Raw genomic sequence first — 22,219 nt, 5'->3', positions numbered from 1 at the left:
CCTCCACCGACTGAGCCAGCCAGGCACCCCTCCTTAATACTGTTACAAAAGGAATTGTAGATCACTTTGATGCCATACATATTTTAAAATGTCTGCTGATTTCTGATATTACTGTTTTACTTTCTGAATGGTGAAAAACATAAAATTTTGCCTAGGATTGACATCAGGCTTACTAGTTGATAACATCCACTCATATTTTTAAGTTGAAACATTTGCCTGTCTCCTGACTTCAAGCACCTCTCCTATTCACCATTGTTTCATAAGATTATTGGTGTTTCATAATCCTTATAGTTCTTTTAATGTCTTCTGAAGTAACTCCCTTTTATCTGAAGACTTGCCTTAACTTAAAGCAGCATACTACAAAAGCAGAGTAGTTGCTGTTACTTCTGGGCCTGTGGAGGCATTGTTGGCACTTTGGCTATATTTTTTCACTTTTCTTCTTTGAAGATCATTCTGTGTTAGAGAAGATGGAAGCTAAACAGAAGTCTAGTAGTTGAGCTTTCTCTCTGTCTCTTAATATGATACTGTCTTCCCCAGTAATTTTTTCCATGTGTTCTTTCTTTGCCAAACATAGTTTATAAAGCACATTTTGTTTTCCTTACTGTTTTTTTATATGCCTTGTCTTAGGCTTGGTGTTGGCCTTCCTGCTACTCTTACATGTTCCTGTATTAGGGTTCTCCAGAGAAATGGAACCAATTTTAAGAATATATACATAAAAGGAGATTTATTATGGGGAATTGGCTCATATGATTATGGAAGCTTAGAAATCCCATGATTTGCCCTCTACAAGCTGGAAATCCAAGAAAACCAGTCATGTAATTCAATCTGAGATAGAAGTCCTGAGAACCAGGGGAGCCAGTGGTATAAATCCCAGTCCGATGGCATGAGAAGATGAAATGAGTTGTCTCAGCTCAATCAGTGGGGCAGGAAAAGAGTGAATTCTTTCTTCCCCTTCCTTTTGTTCTGTTCAGGTCCTCAACTGATTAGGCGATGCCCACCCACATCAAGGTGGGCAGTCTACTGAAAGTTCACCTATTCAATACTAATTTCATCTGGAAACACTCTCAAAGTCACACCCAGAAATGATGTTTAACCTGGGCACTCCATTGCCAGTCAAGTTGACCGTAATATTAACTATCACATTCCTGCTATAACTTGGTCCATGTTTTATGAGTATCATTTTAATGTTAATTCATTGAATTCATTCAGATAGTGTTACAGAATCTATGCTGGAAATAAAGCAGTGAACAGAACAGACTGAAATTCCTACCCTTATGCAACCAAAATTATTGTGGGGGAGAACAGATAAGAAGTGTGTGTGTGTTTCTTATCTGTGTATATATATGTATATACATGTAAAATATTTTTATGTGTCATGATAGTAAGTGCTATGGGACGAAAGTAAAGCAGGGAAAGATGAGAAAGAACTGTATTGGGATAGGGCATTACTATTTTAATTAGAATGGTCATGGAGGGTCTCACTGATTTTGTGACATTAAATAAAGATCCAAAGCAGCACTATGCATTTATCTAGGGTTAATACCTTCCTAGGAGAGGGAACAGCAAGGGCAAAGCCCTGAGGTGGGAGAATGCTAGGCAGTTTTGAGGAATCTAACCCTATTTATAGCTTTTTGAAGTTGCAGATAATCTAAGTTTTTTTTTTTTCCCCCTGGGATACCCCTTCTTCTCTAGTCTTCTTGTCATATTTTCCCTCTACCTTTATAGTCTCGCTTTTTTTTTTTTTAAACATTCTATGTAGCAAAAATGACACTTTTTTTAATATCTAGTTCTTTCCATAAGTCTCCTGGGACACAAAGCATCCTTTTGGCAGTTGATTTTACACTATTTTGAAAGCAGTAAACAAAGTGTTAAGAATAGATGTGAGGAGAGATTGGAACTATTTATATTAAGGTGGTTAGGGAAGACCTCTTTTTTTTTTTATTCTTATGTTAATCCCCATACATTACATCATTAGTTTTAGATGAAGTGTTCCATGATTCATTGTTTGTGCATAACACCCAGTGCTCCATGCAGAATGTGCCCTCCTCAATACCCACCACCAGGCTAACCCATCCTCCCACCCCCCTCCCCTCTAGAACCCTGTTAGTTTTTCAGAGTCCATCATCTCTCATGGTTCGTCTACCCCTCCGATTTCCCCCGCTTCATTCTTCCCCTCCCGCTACCTTCTTCTTCTTCTTTTTTTTTCTTAACATAGGGAAGACCTCTTTGAAGAGATAATATTTAACCTGAAATCTTAAGGATGGGAGAGAGCCAATTATTTCAGGGAATAACGTGTTTCAAGGACATGAGGCAACAAAGAGTTTGGTATGTTTTAAGGAACCGAAAGAAGGCCACTGTGGAAAATAGTGACCAAGAGGGAAGGGTGACATGGGATGAGATTGGAGAGATAGGAAAGAGCTAGATGATGTAGGGCCTCATATAGGCCAACGAAAATAATTCAGATGTTAAGTGCAGTGGGAAGCCTTTGGAGAATTTTTAAGCAGGAGAGCGATAAGATGCAAAAATATGTGAAGAAGGAGCCAAGATTGGAAGTGGAGAGGCTATAGCAGTAGGTCCAGGTGTAAGATGATGGTGGCCTCTAGGCCATCTAGAGATGGAGAAAAGTCATTAAATTTGGGGTTTGTTCTGGAGGTAGAATGGACAGAATCTATCACTAGATTGGCTATAAGGTTAGGGTGAAAAAAAGACAGCTAGATGGATAGTGGTGCTTTATACTGTGATATGAAATAACTAGATGGAGAATAGGTTTGGGTTGGGGAACTAAGCCGTTGAGAAGGTCAACTTTGAGGCTGAAAGTTTGAGATGTCTCTGAGACATTGATGTAGAGATATATTGCGTTAGGTATTGCTAGAGTTAAGTATTGCGGGTGTGTGTCAGTAGATGGAGATGGCTTAATAAATTTGAAAGCTGCAGCTTCTAATCTCATACTCATTTACTTTCATAAGTACCATCTTTATTATTTCATCCTTAAGGATATGATAGTTAATGTTCCCAGTGACGTAAGGCAGTGAAATGTGGAGCAATTCCATATATTCCTAATGTTTGGCAGTTCTTTATATCCGCTAGCCATTTTGTGCTTTCCTTTCTACGCACAGCTGAGTTAGTCATTTCCATTATTTTGCCTGCAATACAGGAAGGTGAATAAGTTCAATATAAAGCTGTGTGTGTGGCATTCAAGAATCTACAACTTTGTGAGAAAGTTGCTTAAAGCAAATTTGTAACCTGCTGGAGCATTCAGTTAAGTTTTACTGTGGAACAGATAGGCATTTTACTCTATTATATTACATCTTTTAAATCAGTCTCCGTGTTCTACTTTCTGTAATTAAAAATAATGATGGAAATCTGAAAAGTTTATGTATTTGCATTTTCATATAAAACTATACAGATACTTTGTTAGACTTCTGGAGAAGGATTGCTCATGAAATTACATGATTTAAATGAATAAGTAAATTTGGTAATAATTTGGATCATAGCCTCTTACAGTTCTTTGGGTAGACTTGGCAGTGAACATCATGGTTAATAAAACTTGGTGAAAACATTTAGACAGTTATTTCATAATATGCTATACATTATCCTAACATAAGTTTATTGGAAAGAGTCCATTAATAACAGTGAATGGTTGTATATCCCAGAGTTCACCAGTGGTAGGGAATATATTTTGCATATGAGATACAGTTGATATTTGTATAAATCTGTATAACTAGGTTGATTGATTAATAATTGAAAATGCTTTTAGTGAATTTTTAGTGTTATAGGAACACAAAGATTTAGTTTGTAATGTCCTTTTAATTTCAAACCATCTACAGTAAAATGCTGCTTTATCATATCTTTTATTTATATTTGATCCAGTTAAAAAACTTTCTTAAAATTTATACCTCTTAACATACTGTCATTTTTTTCCTATAAAGTAGGTGTGGGAAGGTTTAAGAAGCTTTTCTTCCAGGGGCGCCTGGGTGGCTCAGTCGTTACGTGTCTGCCTTCAGCTCAGGTCATGGTCCCAGGGTCCTGGGATCGAGCCCCTCATCGGGCTCCCTGCTCAGCGGGAAGCCTGCTTCTCCCTCTCCCACTCCCCCTGCTTGTCTTCCCTCTATCACTGTCTCTCTGTCAAAAAATAAATAAAATCTTTAAAAAAAAAAAAAGAAGCTTTTCTTCCACTATATAGAGGAAATGCAAACAAACATCTGTCTCATAAATGATTTTCACTGTTGGAGTCATGGCCTGTCATTACTATTTAAATTTATAGCACAATTCCTCTTAAAAATTGAAAATTACACACACACAGGTTTATACGCATATGTAGTTTAACTTACTTTGTTTTTAAATGAATATTTTGTTTTGAAACTTAAGAAAGTCATGATTTAAGAGAACAGAAAACCCCAGAAGTACTTACTTTCCTAATATTTTTTTTTTGTTTTGTCCATTAGCTCCTTATCACTTTTCTTAAGAGTACTAGTTCTCAAAGTGTAGGGAGTTGGGTCAGAAGCATCAGCATGACCTAGGAACTGATTAGAAATGTACCCTAGACCAACTGAATCAGAAACTCTGGGGTCTCAGCAAAAGGTCCGAGCAACCTGTGGTTCCACAAGCCCTCCAGGTGATTGTGATGCACTAAAGTTAACTTTAGTTTTCTGGAGCGGGATTTCTCAACGTTAGCAGTACAGATATTTTGGAATGGATAATTCTTTGGTGTTGGGGCATTGGCAGGGAGGGAGCTACCTTATGCATTGTGGGGTGTTTGGCAGCATTCCTGGTCTTCCTACCCACTCACTACATGCCAGTAGCACACTGCTCCCCACTGTCTATCATGACATTAAAAAATATCTCAGACATTGCAAAATATCCCCCAGGGACAAAATTGACCCATTTTGAGAACCACTGCTCTAGAGAGAAGTGATAATAGAGTTAATGGATAATACAGCTTCTCCTCGAGAGTAGCAGTGACCACTAATTGGATACCCAATTTCTGTGCTTGGCACTTTACATGAATTGTTGTCGTCAGAGCAGCCTTGCAACATATGTTTGAAGGTCTATCGGCTGGGCCAGCCCATTTAGGAAGTTTCTCATCTGTTTGGCCGGCACAGCACTTGAGCTTGGGTGTTCCGTTGTTACAGGGACTCATTTAGGGTGTATTTGGAACAAAAGGAGTTTGGCATATAAATGAATTAGAGTTATTTTAACCAGCTAACTCTTCTTATCTGGAATCCTAACCATGTGAACTTCTTATCGTAACACTTAGCCATAATTATTTCTGGATGGCAATTATTTTATATTTGCTCTAGTGACTATTAAATGACAATGAATCAATAGCATGCTGTCATTTCAGTGAGACTAATTGTGCTTACATTTTTCAAGTAACATGTGTCTTCTATGTTTTTCCTTTTCCCTCTTTTGCTTCCTTCCATCTCCCTCTCCAGCTCTCTGTGGGGCACTTGTTGTAGTTCTGCATATCTTAGCACTTCTTTCCCTCTCTCCTAGCTCTCATTTATCTTTTTAGGGTCTGAATGGCCAGGTATTTACATTTTAGTTGAACAGTTTGTAATTAATGCCATCCAATTTGTTACCTATTCCCAGATACCTCTTTCATGCATTTTTTAACAAAGATCTAGAAATTATTTTATTGAAGATTTCAGAGTTTCGAGCCTCTTCTCCCCCACACTCCTACCCCCATCCCTATGACATTCTGTTTACTCTGTCTCTGCCTGTGCAGACCAGTTTTGATTAGTGGCTGTGGTAATGAGTTTTGGATGTCAGAATTCTGTGTATTAATGATTTAGTCCTTTCTTGAACCAAAGAAGTGAGTATGGCTCTATAGCAGTGCTAATTTCTTCTTATTCATGGCATGTCTCTTCTCTTTTATCACTTTAGGAACTGTAAAAGATTCAGAAATTCTTCTATGTGAAAAACACATTTAAATACTATTAAACTATGCCAGTGTTTTGATTAGCATTCAGAGAGTTGTAAGATTTTAACCCCAAAACTAGAAAAGAAATCGCTCATAAAAAATCGAGTGCAAAATAAATTTTTTCATCTAAGATGCAGTGTGTTCAGTCAAGTCTTGATTATTATCTTCAGAGTGGTTTTCTACATAAGAAGCATTACTTGCCACAGGGTCCCTTTAGGATCCAAGCTATCCTTTTTTTGACATCTAGTTTCTTTCTTTCTTTCCCAGTGGAAGGATATCAATAAAATATCCCCAACAGCATTTTTAATTGCAGTTAATTTCATAAAAGATTTAGCCAAAAAGACTTCATTTTAAATTACTATAAGCCACACTGAAAGCTAAACGTCCGAGATTTTGTGGCTCTTTTTCTTAAGCTAGCTTCTTGGTTTTAAATATACTACTTGGATTTTTTTTCCTACAGGTATTATGGTATTAACCTGCATTGACTTTCCAGGTATTTTAAGGTGAAATTACTTTTATGTAGGATTGTAAAACTCCATGAAAGCATCTTTTACATATTTTTTGCAAGATAAAAAGTACTGATATTTGTCCACTGAAAATATAAGGAAGGGGTGGAAGAGAGGACAGTCAGTGGAAATCTAGTATCTAGGAAATAGGAAGAGAAAGAAGACCATTCCATAGCCTTTTTGAATTAAGGGGAAAGGCTTTACATTTACAAGTTTTGTCACCAATATTTTTATAATAACTTATTTTTAGGTGTTATTACACTCAAAAGAATACTCTGTGGGATTTAGATATTTGATTTATAAATCAGTAAGTTGAAAAACACTGGTAGAATAATTTCAAATATTAGTAATATTCTCAGTTTGACCCTTAGGATTCTTAGAAATGTGATTAAATTTTTTTTTTACCTTGTAGGATACATTGTGTATATCACTTATCACTAAAAGCTACTGAATACATTTAAAATAATAGTATTTAGTCCAAAATGAACTCATTATAGGAAATAATAAAATGTAATATATAAAATGTTGGGTGGGCCCTATTTTTTGAGGTATGTATATAATTTTAAGAATCAGCCTTGTTTTGTTTTGTTTTGTTTTAAAGATTTTATTTATTTAACAGAGACACAGTGAGAGAGGGAACACAAGCAGGGGGAGTGGGAAAGGGAGAAGCCGGCTTCCCGCCAAGCAGGGAGCCTGATGCGGGTCTCGATCTCAGGACCCTGGGATCATGACCTGAGCCGAAGGCAGACGCTTAACGACTGAGCCACCCAGACGCCCCAAGAATCAACCTTGTTTTGGTAATGAGTTTAAATAAATTAATTTTGCGGTAAATGCCACCTGAATAATCCTTTTAGCTAAAAATTGAACTATGATTGAATTTTCCAGTTTCGGTCATCATTGTTGTCTTCTTTTAGGAGGTAGTTCCTAACTGAGTGATGTTTTCCATTGGTTATCACAGTGCATTTCTGCTTGTTCTCATTGAAAAATTGTGCCTTAGGGGCGCCTGGGTGGCTCAGTCGTTAAGCGTCTCAGGTCATGATCCCAGGGTCCTGGGATCGAGCCCCGCATCAGGCTCCCTGCTCAGCAGGAGGCCTACTTCTCCCTCTCCCGCTCCCCCTGCTTATGTTCCCTCTCTCGCTGTGTCTCTAATCTGTCAAATAAATAAAATCTTGAAAAAAAAAGAAAAATTGTGCCTTAGATGAACGTGCTGAGGCAAATAGTATTTATTTTTGTAGCACCCACTGCTAAGTGTTCAGTTTCGTCATCTGCAACTGTGAAAGGAGACAAGATTTGTTAAACTATTATGCCTGACACTACCGTGAATTTTGAAGTCCAGAACTCTGGACTTTTTGAAAATATGAACATTCCATTCATCATTAGTTTCCCAGATTCCTGTTAATTATAGGTTATTGAATTGACTTGGAGTTTTACCAAGCAGGCAGTGTTTTTATTATAGAAATAAAATTGAAAGTTTCCTGTAACATGGATTATGGTATTGTATCCCTGATACGACTGGCCTGATGATGTCAGGTAAATAATTTATCTGCTTTGAACCTCCGTTTCCTCCTGTGTAAAATGAGGATAACTATCCAGTAAGTTGCTGTGAAAATCAAACAATATGAAACCCATATAGGGTTTTAAAAATAGCTAAATTCTGTACAAGTATGTTTTTACTAATAAAACCCACCTCCGAGGTTTTACTATAATCAGAACCCACAACTTTTCACTCTGGCTTCACTTCAGTATATTTTTTTGTTTAATACCACTTCTTTACCAGCCTAACTTCTAACATGCTTTTTACTTAAGCATCTATCACTTGGTTATCTGCCATTTGAAGGATGGGGGTGGGGTGGAGAAGGCTTGAACCATTAAGCACTCACTGCCAGTGCAAGATAAAGGACAAATCAGACCGATTCGAAATTGTGATAATTTTATGTATGTCAGTCTGCTTCTCCAGCTACATATTAAGTGAAGGAAAGAACCTGTTATGTACTTGTTTTATTTTGTTTTAATTTAAAATTCTCTACAGCTCCCAGTACTTAATTAGGTACATAAAATGGAGCAGATAGTTTGATAGATTTAACTCTATGCAGATCCTACAAAGTAAAAACTTGTTTGAGCACACCATTCCTTCTGTCAACTAATTTACCCTTTCTTTCCTCTTCCTTCCCTAAAATTAAACTGGAGATTCACGGTATGAACCATTTGCAATGGGGAACTTTTTGTAAAGGGAGATATTTTTCATGTACTTACCATGGAGAGGTTAGATGGATTTGAAATAGAAGAGAATTTATCTGGAATTATATTACATTTACTGAAGTCTTGTGATGTCCCAGGCCTGGATATTTTTATATGTGTTGTCTCAGTAATTTCTCACATGAATTAGATAAACATTATCAACTTTGAAAACAAGGAAATGAGCTCACAGAGCTAGTAAGAGATGGGACAAGGATTTGAACTTAGATCTCTGATTTTAAAGTGGTTGTTTTTGGGGTGCCTGGGTTGCTCAGTCATTAAGCCTCTGCCTTCGGCTCAGGTCATGATCCCAGAGTCCTGGGATCAAGCCCGGCATGGGGCTCCCTGCTCAGCGGGAAGCCTGCTTCTCTCTCTCCCACTACCCCTGCTTGTGTTCCCTCTCTCACTGTGTCTTTCTGTCAAATAAATAAATAAAATCTTTAAAAAAAAAATGGTTGTGTTTTCCATTACATCTGGGAGTTATTAACTCTGGCTACATATTAGAATCATCTGGAAGTTTCTAAAAAGTACAGTTGCCAGGGCATCTGAAATAATTGGTATGGAGTGGGTCCCTGACGTTTGTCTTGTAAACTCAGGTGATCCAAGTGAGCAGCTAAAGCTTAGGAATGTTGCACTGCACGTGGTGTCTCCTGACCACTGGTGCCTCCTTCCCCCCCCCCCCCCCCCCGTTTTTAAAGCTTTCGTTATTTGTCAGTGAGTATTAACGGGATTTTCTCATCAAAAGCATGCAGGGTTTGTATTAGAATAAAGACAGAATATCCTGCATAGTAAACATTGCAAAGATACAGTGAATATAATGGACTATCTTTTTTTTTTTTCTCTGTCAGTCTTTCAAAAATTAAAATAGATTTTTGTTTTTGTCTTAGGATTCTGGTGGGCTCTCTGAAGTGAAAATGAGCTTGATTACTTGTTGAATTTGTTTCTGGTCCTCTGACTTTAGGAAAGTAGTAAACTGTAATTTAGTCTTAAGAGGAAAAACATTTTCTCAATTTGAAAGGTAATCAGATTATTGGTTATAAATCTATAGGTGATTTACACAGGGAAGCATTCAGTTAATTAGTCTTGGCCTACCACGGTGCTACAGCTCTGTAAATCTCTATTTGGGAAACAAGCTACTTTAAAGATTGTCTTTTAGATTAAATGAAGACTTAATTATAATTGAAGATCATTCTTTTTTTTAAATTTTAACATGAGCACATAGAATAGTTGCTTTTTTAGCATCATGACATTTTTGAATTTTGAGGCCCTTTTATTGGCCCAATTTGAAATAAACTTTTCTTAATTGGCTGGGATACAGTTACTGAATTCTGTCGATGTAAAAATAAAGTCAATTACTGGGATTGACTGTTGGAATACATTAGAGATGTTATAACTTGCAGTTATGGTTTATTGTGATGTTGAAATTAAAATTTACAATCTGCTTTTTCAAATTCCAGTTAAGATTAGTTTTCTTTAAGTTTCCAGCAATGTTTTTTAAACCATTTATGAAGTAACTGGTTTTTACTGGCTCTGTTTATAGACCTGTGCTGTAAAGTATAACAGTTTTGAGCCTCTCATCTTCCCAGATCAACAAGAAACCTCATTTTTTTTTTCCCACCATGCTTATCCCCTCTGTTGTAATATTTTAAGATATGTTAGGAGAGGGAGGGGTTGAGAAGGAATTGTTATTAGATCTTAAAGATAGTAGAGATAGAACTCAGATGAGCCTGCCAAGACTTGAGGACTCAGATGTTGACCTAGGTGTTCTTGGGCCACCATTCCTGCTCCCACCACCATTTCACCATTTCATTTCCCCATTTCTGGAGATTAATGCAATCAAAATTGATGGAAGGTAAATGTAACTAAATTGTTTCCACAGCATGAGAAGATAGGGCTTATATGGTAGTTGAAATGGTTGGAGGAAGCAGAAGGGGATATGAAGGGAATTTGGTATTGTAAAGTGTTGCAGCTGGATTGTATTATGGCTCTCAGTCTTCCCACCTGCTTAACAAAGGCCACTCAGTTGCATAACTCCAGGAGGCAGCATTCACACAGAATTTGATGTGAGTGGTGCAAGCTCTCTGGCCCTGAGCCAGACTGAACGCTCCAGCAGTCTTCTGATGATGAGGTTTTGGCAGAACCACTTTCCCATACTGGTTTTGACAGTTCACTTACCTTGTTGCTGAATCTTCCCAGTGTCTTCTTTTGTTGACTCTGAGGCAGCCTAAGATCACTTATGTAATACTTACTTTGTGCCAGATATTGTTGTGTTTTGCATGTATTAACTAATTTATTTCTTCCAATGACTTTATGAATATGTACTATTAATATCTTCATTTTACAGGCAGTTCCATTTATAGGAAATTGGGACACAAAGTTTAAAAGTATATTGCTCAAACTCCGGCAGCTATTAAATGGCAAAGCTAGGAAGCAGACGAAGGCAGTGTGGCTCCAGAATGTCTGTTTTTTCCCACCATGCCATGCTACATTTGGAATTCCTTCTTTTTGTTGTTCCCCATTTCCCTAAATCAGTCAGTCATATCGTTATTTAGTCGCTTAAACATTGATTGAGCATCTACTTTGTGCCAGGAACTTTCTAGGACTGAAGACAAAGGCCTTGCTCTCATGGAACTATATTTAGTTGGGGGAGAGAGACAAGAAATAATTAGACACGTGAGTTGGGTAATTTCAAAATTCAATTTCAAAAATGTCTAGATAGAAAATAAAACAATGCCTCACTTTGAATTGAGGGGATCTTCTCTGAGGAGGTGGTGCTACTTCTCTTGGGACTTGAATGATCAGAAAGCAGCAGCTTTGTGAAGGTAAGAAAAGCAAGGATTCCAGGCTATGATATGGGAACAAGTTTGGTGTTTTCTAGGGACAGAAAAGAAAAATCATATGACTTGGAGCTTAGTAAGTGAACAGATTGATGGGCAGTGAGATCTCAGAGGACTTCAGGAGCACCTGCTTTTCCAGGGGGTGAGAGGGAAAGACCTTTTAGTTGTTCACATGCAGTTTGGGCAGAGAGCAGTCCTCCCCCGTTGCAGGCAATAAGAAAGTGAGTGCAGTGGATTTTTAAGTAATGATTCTAGTACTTCTAAAACCATATTGTTAAAGTACATCATAAAGCATTATTCCATGGCCTATTAGAAACATGTGTGGAAAATCACTCATTAATGATACAATTTGATTTATGTTTTATAAGACCATTCTGAATGCTCTGTAGCAGGGATACAAGTGGAAGGACAGAGTCCAATTAGGTTGTCACCGTGGTTCAGTGCTTATGAAAAGTTGTGGCAGTGAATACAGAGAGAATAAATTATAAATTATACCCTAAATATGTATTTATATTGATTACTTTCCTTAATGTCAGTTTTCCAGATGGTAGCACTTCTATTGTAGGGCAAAGGAGTAAATGTCATTGCTTAGTTTATTATGAGACAATTGGTAGCCCAGGTTGAAATTTTCCTGAGATCCAGGTTTTATTACTCTTTTGATTCATTCAAACAACAAATTCCCCCAGGGTACAATCCTCCTGCCAAGATGATTGTTTATGTTCGGGATTTGCCTTCTTCAGGACTGGCACTCCTCTCAGCCTTAATGTGGAGGCCAGCCCTTTGGTCTTGCCTTCTTCTACCTTCATGATGAATTCTCAGGGGCCCCTAAGCTTTCCCAAGCCTTCTTTGCTTTGGTAAGGGCCTCCCGACCGATATAGCTCAGGAACTTTAAACCTCAAAGAGAAGGGCTCGTAGAGATGCGTGGGTGTAGTTTGTTGAGCAGCATCCAAGCACCAGTGGATGTGTTGCCACAGAGAGAATGCTCCGTGCCGTGGCTCAGCTGAACACCCTATTAACCTAGGATTCTCTTAATTTGACTTGACTTAGAAGACAAATGAGTTTGAAGATACAGGTTGCCTATTTAATGCACCTGTGTTTGGCAACGTACCAAGTTATTCATTTTTTTGTTTTGTTTTGCTTTACAAAGATGTTTACATATTACATATGAAGAAAGTAATTCAAATAGATTTCTACTTGGATATACTTTCTGTTACGTATTTTGAAAGCCTCTGGTCAAAACACTACATATATTACAAGGTCAGTTGTAGTACTGATTCGAATAATACTGTTGATAAATGCAAAATTTTCTGAAGCTGTGATTTTCAACTATTTGCCTTTCTCTTCAAAGAAAAGCTTCAAGTCTATGTTTTATGTGCTGACACTTATTCGGGATGCTGTAAATATGGTTTTTTTTACATCACAGATGTTAAAAGACTAGGAAGTGGATAGAGCATGCATGTGGAGGCTGCCTCCTTTCCTATAGTTTGAGGGTCCCAGCCAGCAATGCCACATTGCTGAACTGAAGCTAAACAGCAGTCCCTGTAGTCCCTTAGATGTCCTCCATGTCTCCTGGGGAGCTTTTAGACACATGTATTGTTTGTGACATTAGAATGTTAAAATTTATTTTGCCTTGAGTTTGCCACTCATAAGGCTTAAGTGGAAGAACAGATACATTGTTTAAAATTGCCACTTTTTTCTTGCAGTTTTTTCCACGTGAGGAGAAAAGAAAACTTTATTTCTTAAGCTTCTTCGGGAGATTTTGATTTTTAAAAATGTTTTTTCCTGAATTTTTAAAAATTTCCAAGACCAATATAGAAGCTTAATTCAGTAATGAGAGAGAAAAGTTGGTGACCACCAGGATCTTGAGGAATTCTATTTTTAATATCTTTATTACAAAAATAGATTCACTTTCTATAAGGCAGTCCTTCAGTTGTGTGATTCTTAATTTTGTAGCCTTCCTAAATGAATAAGCTAAGTTTAAAAAACAGAAACCAACTTATTAGTCATATTGTTAATAGCTCTGGCAAGAAGGATATAAGTTATCTTCCCTTCTCCAGTTCTTTGAATAAACTAAGTGACCGATAGTTTTAATTTTCTCCGACTTAGTTGTTCTGTTTTAGATTTAGAACTAAGTTAACGTGAAAGTTCTTGAAATTGATGTATATTTACTTACAATTATAGTTTAAAAAATGAACAGATAAAGACCATTATGCTTCTTTTACTTGTAGGTATTGCTTTTATGACTGATAATTTTTATGACTTAATTATAATAACTAATAGCATAGTTATATTCAAAGTATTCCTTGGTAACAAGTTAGTATGTTCTTGATTCATCAATATGTAGGAAGGTAGTAATGCATCCTAACTCCAATTTTATTTTAGTTATTGACTAGGGGATAGAAGAAATACTGATACTACAGAATTCAGTGTGAAAGGTGATTGGTTATACACTCAATCTCAGGACTGCTTTTTTTTTAGTTCCTTCTACTTGTGTCTTGTTAATAACATTGACTTATAAAAGCTAGATTATTCTTGGTTGGAATGTCTTTAGTATTATTGAGGAAATACCTATTTCCTCAATACCTTCTTATAAAAGAAGAGTGAAAGCTACTATTAATTAATACATATCTTTTATTATGTCTTTATTCCTTTTAAACATAGTTGTATCAGACTGGGTCCAGTCAGGAGGTAGAAATCAGAGGGTTAAACAGGGTAAGTTCCATATGAAGAATTATTAAACTCTGATGAAAGAGTGACTATAAGATAGAAGAAAACTGCATATGGTACTCTAGGGCGAAGGGAGGAAAGTCACACTTACAGGATCCACAAGACTGGATTTAGAACTTGTGGGGGGAGATATAGTTCAATCCACTGGATTAGTAGAGAAATTCACTCTTCTGCCCAGACTGGAGCTGGTCTGCAGTCACCGGGCAGTCAGGACAACTGGAGTGCAGGCCACTACCAACAAGTGGTCTGGGCATGCAGAGGGAGTGGCAGTTGTATGGGGAGCAGCAAGTAAGCCACCCTGTGGGCCTCCAGAGGAAATCAGGGACTGACAGGGTCTAGGGGTTTCAGTGTGCCTATGCAAGCAGGAAGCTCTTTCTCCTTGCAGTGTCCTTTTAGCCCTCTACTGAGAAAGCTTAATGTGGTTGTAAGAATAGAAATGCTTCAGGGGCGCCTAGGTGGCTCAGTCGGTTAAGCATCTGACTCTTGGTTTTGGCTCAGGTCATGATATTGAGCCCTGTGTTGATGGAGCCTGCTTAAGATTCTTTCTCTTCCTCTGCCCGCCCCCCCTCATCCCCCGCTCAACGTGTGTGGGCTCCCGCGTGTGGGCATCCACGCAGAAAGAAAAGGAATGCTTCAATTGTGTCTGTTATGGCAGGACATATGTTAAAGGGTCATTTTGAAGCTTAGAGTCATTATATGATAATGGGCACAATAATGTTCCTTTTTCCATTTTTTTTTTTTTTTTGCCATATAGGTATGTAAAAACTCTTGACTAATTGCCTTTCTGTACTTTTTATTGTTTGTGTTTGCTTTCCTTCCTACTGACATTTTGGGTCAGATAATTCTTGGTTGTGGGGAACTGTCCTGTGCATTGTAGTATGTTTAGCATCACCCCTGACCTCTACTCACTAGATACTAGTATCACACATAAACAGTTGTGACAGCCAAAAATGTCTCCAGACCCACTGGTGAGCAAAAGTCTCTCCTGGTTAAGAACCACTGTTTTTTATTAAAAAGCACTCTGTTGGGCGCCTGGGTGGCTCAGATGGTTAAGCGTCTGCCTTCGGCTCAGGTCATGATCCCAGCGTCCTGGGATCGAGTCCCGCATCGGGCTCCCTGCTCCTTGGGAGCCTGCTTCTCCCTCTGCCTCTCTCTCTGTCTCTCATGAATAAATAAATAAAATCTTTAAAAGAATAAAAATTAAAATTAAAAAGAAAATAAAAAGCACTGTTAAAAACAATCTAGATCTCTCTTGTAATAAAGGTTTGCTTGTGGTTTTTAGCAAATGCTATTTTAATAAAAGAGGGTATCTTAGATAATTATAAAGTTTTGTTTTTGGAACAGGTATTAGAAACTAATTGAACCTCTGTATTTCATCTATAAGTGAATTTTCAATTGATTTGTTTCTAGTCACGTAGCTATTTAGTTGCATACCTAGGATTGGAACCCAAAATGTTTTCAAAAAAAGGTTATATATGTAGTATTTTCTTGTTTGTTCTTTAAGAGCATATGTTATGCATGCACCTTGGTAGGTGCTAGGGATTTGATGATGAGGCAGTGAGTAAAATTTCAGGTTATCATGAAGAATCATTTTATTTAGCTATCACACTCTTGCTTGATACTTGATGATAGAAAGATACTTTTTCAAAAGCATTGAAAGAATATTTGATTCATATATGGAAGGACTGTGGTTAAAGGAGCTACTCTTAGCATTAAGGTGCAGTTTTGTGGTTGCAACTGTTGAAACGGTTGTGGGCTTTGAATCAGGCTTTGAAGACTGAGAGTCTGGTCTTAGTTCTTCATGAAACTCATAACAACCTAGGCCTTCATTATCATCTGTGAAATTACATTCAACTACCTGGATTCTGAGTTACCTATTCTACCAGTTCTGATACAGTATGAACTTCCAGATTGAAGTTGAAAATGAGAATAGAGAAGGCCTAGAGACTGTCCCAGTCTTCTAGGACAGGGATAGAAGAAAAAAATAAAAAAACTAAACTTTATTGTTTTATGTAATTATAGTGACCTAAACTGTATCAACACATTGGCAATACTTTGGATTGAGACGAGTCTAATAGTAGAGAATGTGCTTTAATACCAAGCTGATCTGAAATTCTGGTACTATTCATGTACTTTACAGAGATTTGACTCTGAGATAAATTTCTGAGTATAAAAAATAATTTTAAGGTAGGATTCTGGGTAAGTCAAAAAGGAGTTACTTAAAAAACAACAGAATGGGAAAAAATATTTGCATAGATTTATCAGTAAGAGGCTTCTAGCCAGAATACATTAAAAAAAAAAAAAACTCGCAACTCAACAGTAAAAAAGACAAACAACCCACTTAGAAAGGGGACAAAGAATTTGATAGACATTTCTCCAAAATAAATATGTAAATGGCCAGTAAACAAATGAAAAGATGCTCAGCATAATTACTCATTGGAGAAATGTAAGTCAAAACCATAAGGAGAGAGGTGCGTGGGTGGTTCAGTCAGTTGGGCATCCAGCTACTTTTGATTTCAGCTCAGGTCATGATCTCAGGGTCTTGAGTTGAGCCTTGCCTGGAGCTTCATGCTCAGCGCAGAGTCTGCTGGAGGTTCTCTGCCCCTAGGCCCACTCTTGCGTGCTCGCTCGCTCTCTCTCAAATAAATATGTCTTAAAAAACAAAACAAAACAAAAGGAGATAACATTTCAGGCCCACTAGTGTGACTCTAATAAAAGGGTGGGGAGACACTTGGGTGGCACAGTCAGTGAAGCCACCGACTCTTGATTTTGGCTCAGGTCCTGATCTTGGGGTCCTGGGATCAAGCCCCATGTTGGTCTCTTGCGCTTGGTGGGGAGTCTGCTTGAGGATTCTCCCCCTCTCTTTCTCTTTTCCTCCCCCCCACAGGCCCACTTGTCCATGCTCTTTCTTAAATAAGTAAATCTTAAAAAAAAAAAAAAAGATATGCAGTAACAAGCATAGACATGGATGTGGACAAATTGGAACCCTCATACATTGCTGGTGGGAATGTAAAGTGATGTAGCCTCTTTGGAAAACAGTTTGGCAGTTTCTGAAAACATAGTTACCATATGGCAGTTGAACAGTTATTATATAAATCAGTATTTCCACTCCTAGGTTTATACCCAAGAGAATTGAAGATACACATCCAATACAAAAGCTTATATGTGAATGTTTATAGTAGCATTATTCATAATGGCCAAAAAGTAGAAACAACCCAAATTTCCATGAACTGATGAATGGGTAAACAAAACAATTTATCTCCATACAATGAAATAATATTTGTCCATAAAAATGAATGAAATCTGAGACATGCTACAACTTGAATGGACCTTGAAAACAAGCTAAGGGAAAAAAACAGATACAAAAGTCACATATTGTATTATTCCATTTATACGAAATGTCTGGAATAAAGATTAGTGATTTCTAGGGGGATAGGAAGAGAGGAAAAGATGGGTAACTATTAATGGGTATGGGTTTCTTTTTGGGAGGATGAAAATGTTCTGATATTAGATACTGCCAGTGGTTGTTCAGCTCTGAATATGCTAAACACTGAGTTGTACACTTTAAAAGGGTGAATTTAAAAACAAAAGAAAAGGGTGAATTTTATGATATGTGAATTATATCTTAGTAAAGTGGTTTTTTTTAAATGGAGCCCAAAAAACTTAAAAAGGAGTTATTTAATCACTGAGATTAAGCTGTAATCGACAGTTAATGCTTAAGTGTCAGTTCCACATTTCCTTCAAACCCTTTCCTGTAATTTTGTCTTTTTTACTGTTTAATGTTTATTGTGTTTGGTGTTTTGATTTTGTTTCTTTAAATAAGTTCTGGTTAAGACTTAGATCACTTGGGGCGCCTGGGTGGCTCAGGTCATGATCCTGGAGTCCCGGGATCAAGTCCCGCATCGGGCTCCCCGCTCGGCAGGGAGTCTGCTTCTCCCTCTGACCCTCCTCCCTCTCATGCTCTCTGTCTCTCATTCTCTCTCTTGCAAATAAATAAAATCTTAAAAAAAAAAAAAAAAGACTTAGATCACTTGAAGCTGTCCTTTTATTGTTTAGACAGTAAGCAATAGGATAGAGAATCTAGACATTCATCCCTATCTGATGTTTTTTGCCTTGATGACACAAGTAGTCATCTGTGCAGGGTTTCTCTTATGAGATGAAATGTCTATGCAAATATCTAGGAAGAGGAAGCAATAATGTAGAAAAATTTATATTTTGCTTTCCGTTTAGTTATGGAAAGATAAGTTTAAAAAATAATATATAAATGATGCTTTTTCAGAAACTTCTAAGAGGATGTTTAACAACTTTCATTTCTTCATGTGAGGTTTTAAATTATAATGTTCATTTTTAATAACAAATAATTTATCATTACAGACAGATTTGACCAGTTTTGGGCCATCAACCGGAAACTCATGGAATATCCTGCAGAAGAAAATGGATTTCGTTTTATCCCTTTTAGAATATATCAGGTAGGAAGTAACATTTTTAACAATACCAACTTGTGAATGCCTCAGACATCTTACTTCTTGAAGTAGTGTAGTCCAAAACTCTTTAAATTTGCATAGTAACTGAAGGATATTTGTTAGGGCTTTCCAGAGCTTATCTTTTGGTGACAATCAAGTCAGAGGCTACACTGAAATATTTGACTCATATACAGTTGATCTGCATTATTTGCGGATTTTTTATTTGCAGATTTGCTTGCTTTCTAAAATTTATTTGTAAGCCAGAGTCAGTACTCAGCAGCGCTCTCATGGAAGTGTGCAAAGCTACAGAAAATTTGATTCACCCAACATTCACATATTCCGCAATGCCGTACCTTCTTGTTTCTGTTTTCCTGCTATAAACAAGTTTCTTTTCCCTATTTAGTGCTATGCTTTTTACACTTTTGTGCTTTTTATTGATGATTTTGTTGTTTAAAATGGTTCCCAAGAGTAGTGCTGAAGTGCCGTCTTTAAAAAGAAATGCACATATGGGGCACCTGGGTGGCTCTGTCGGTTGAACATCTGACTCTTGATTGGCTCAGGTCATGATCTCAGGGTTGTGAGATCAAGCCCTGGTCCAGCTTCGTGCTGGGTGTGGAGCCTGCTTAAGAGTCTCTCTGTCCCTCACCCTCTGCGCCCCCCCTCCATGTGTGCGCTCTCTCTCTCTTTCTCAAAATAAATAAATTAAAAGAGAAAGAAACACACATAAAACAAGGTTATGTATTGGTCAGTTGAAGAACATTTTGTGACCAGAGACACACAGTAACCCAACCCTATATTTCCTCCAGGAACAGTGGCTCAGTATTTGCTAATTCAGTGTTTGCAGTGACTTTGTAAAACGTAGCTACCACCGATGAGGGGAATTGATGTATTTGTTTTAAATGGTGAGTCTTTAGTGTTGTACAACAAAATAGGTAAGTAGAGTCTCCTTATAGCACAGTTTCATGGGGTGAAGAAACTCCTGTTTCTGTAGAGTGCTTTAAAATTTCTAGGTGCGGGGCGCCTGGGTGGCTCAGTCGTTAAGCGTCTGCCTTTGGCTCAGATCATGATGCCAGGGTCCTGGGATCGAGCCCCATATCGGGCTCCCTGCTCCGCGGGAAGCCTGCTTCTCCCTCTCCCACTCCCCCTGCTTGTGTTCCCTCTCTTGCTGTGTCTCTCTCTGTCAAATAAATAAATAAAATCTTAAAATAAAATAAAATAAAATTTCTAGGTGCTTTGCATATAGCAACTACTTTGTAAATATTTGTTGAGTGAATGGTATTCCAGAAAGTAAGTTACTTACTATCTCTAGAGAAAAAGCAGTTGAGAATAGAAATTGGAAACATAATATCACAGACATGGGCTCTAATCAAGCAGAACTTCCATTCAAACTCAGAGAGGTTGTGTCATAAGTTCCCCTTGTAGCCATTTTCATTGTCCCACAGTCTTTACTCATAGTGACTCTATAGTAATTTTTAAAATCTTTTTTTTTAAAGATTTTATTTATTTATTCAACAGAGAGATAGAGAGCACAAGTAGGCAGAGCAGCAGGGAGAGGGAGAGGGAGAAGCAGGCTCCCTGCTGAGCAGGGAGCCCGACGTGGGGCTCGATCCCAGGACCCTGGGATCATGACCTGAGCCGAAGGCAGCCGCTTAACAACTGAGCCCAGGTGCCCCAATTTTTTAAATCTTTTATAGAGGCATCAATCATATAACTGTATTAAAGAGGAAAATAGTTTGTTTAATTAAAAGTAAGTAAACAAAAATCCCAGTATATTCAAAGAATGAAAAGTGTTTCTGATTTAAATAAGGTATCTTGTTATTGATTTCATTAACATAATGGTAGATAGACTATTTTTAAGATTATATATATATATATATATATTAGAGAGAGAGAGAAAGAGAGCAAGCACGAGCGGGGTGAGGGACAGAGGGAGAAGCAGACTCCCTGCTGAGCAGGGAGCCGGGTGCGGGGCTCGATCCTGGAACTCCAGGATCATGACCCGAGCTGAAGACAGATACTTAACTGACTGAGCCACCTAGGCACCCCTAGATTATTTTTAAATCATGGATTCATAATATGTACAATAGAAATAAAATGAGAAAAATTCCTGTTGGAATAAGACCAGATGATCTAATTAGCCACACTTCTCTGCTTCCTTTTTTTAATTCCACAAGTCTTTGTTAATCACAGATATTATACAGTGGGTTTGGAAATACCACAGCTTATTTATTTATACATAATCTTGTATTATGAAGAATCTGAGGCAATTAACACAAATAATTAGAAAACAAAAGAATTTAAAGTCAGAGCTACATATCATGAAACATCTGATGTAATTTACAAGAATTTATAATCACAAAATAGAAAAGAATTTAAAATCAAAACTACTGAAAATAAAAAATGGAAACTCAGCATGAAATTACATAAGCTATGAATGAGTGAGATACTCAGATTTATTAAAATTGACCTGCAGATTTGACCCCAAATATTTTTGTAGCCAGAGCAAGGGAAAAGAAATGTGATAACATTTTTTTTTTCATTATACATAAGGAGAAAACCTAGTAGGTTATTAGAGAAAGCTAAACTTTCTCAGGCATGGGAAGGCTAGGACTGAAAAGACTTTTAGGTTATTTTATGGAAGAATGTGTTTATCAAATAAGAAGGAAAGTAATTGGTGGAGCAAAGCATTTGGGGATCAGGATTAACAGTGAAGGTTAACTCAGCAGACGAGAGGTTTGCAGAGAACTGTTAAGGAATGGGAGGGGAAAAATTGTTGCTACTCATGTGGGAAAGCATAAGTCTTTTCTGTGTAACGAGTAATAAAGCCATCTGCTGAAAAGAGGGGTGCAACAGTTTTGGAAAACTGTTCTTTTTGACAGTGGGCAAATAGAATGGTTCCTATAGTTGTATAAAATGATGTGAGAAAGAAAGATGGCAGGAAGCCTAGTTGTATGAGAGAAGAAATACCTCACATTAGATGCCTCTGTACTGACCACCTAGGCATTCTGTAAGAGAAACTTTTACAGAGCTAGATTCACTAGTGATATACTTTTAGTTATTCCACAGAGAAAAGCCAAAATGGAGCCAGATTTTATGGACTAAGTATAATACCTACAGTGAGTAGGATTCTTCATGTAGTCTATAAACCCCGTAGAGAGAGTCTACTTCTTCACCATCACTGATGTGGATATTGGTGGTTAAAGTACATATTAAAAACAATAAAAGGTTATAGAATTTCAGGGCGCCTGGGTGGCTCAGTTGGTTAAGTGACTGCCTTCGGCTCAGGTCATGATCCTGGAGTCCCTGGATCGAGTCCCGCATCGGGCTCCCTGCTCGGCAGGGTGCCTGCTTCTCCCTCTGACCCTCCCCGCTCTCATGTGCTCTCTCTCTCTCATTCTCTCTGTCTCAAATAAATAAATAAAATCTTAAAAAAAAAAAAAAAAAGGTTATAGAATTTCAGAGTAGTCCTTAAGTTTTCTGAGTGGATTTTAAAAATTAAAAAAAAATTTTTTTCTAAGGAAGCTCTGT

The 22,219-nt window shown here is 37.5% G+C and overlaps 1 protein-coding gene across 5 annotated transcripts in view; it reads left to right on the top strand.

Moving 5' to 3' along the window:
- ATG5 (autophagy related 5) overlaps nucleotides 1–22,219 on the top strand; it is a 131,771-nt gene that overhangs the window by 53,536 nt on the left and 56,016 nt on the right. For all 5 annotated transcript variants that reach the window (XM_064597929.1, XM_045865249.3, XM_045865252.3 and 2 more), the window contains one exon: nucleotides 18,603–18,697. In XM_064597929.1, coding sequence (XP_064453999.1) covers nucleotides 18,603–18,697 — 95 coding nt within the window. The remainder of the gene's footprint in view (nucleotides 1–18,602; nucleotides 18,698–22,219) is intronic.

This window comes from Mirounga angustirostris, unplaced genomic scaffold, assembly GCF_029215605.1.
Source record: "Mirounga angustirostris isolate CCGP_5_RB_7025 unplaced genomic scaffold, mMirAng1.0.hap1 SCAF_8, whole genome shotgun sequence".
NCBI lineage: Eukaryota > Metazoa > Chordata > Mammalia > Carnivora > Phocidae > Mirounga > Mirounga angustirostris.
Note: the sequence above shows the minus strand (reverse complement) of the source record. Positions and strands in the feature narration are given on the sequence as shown.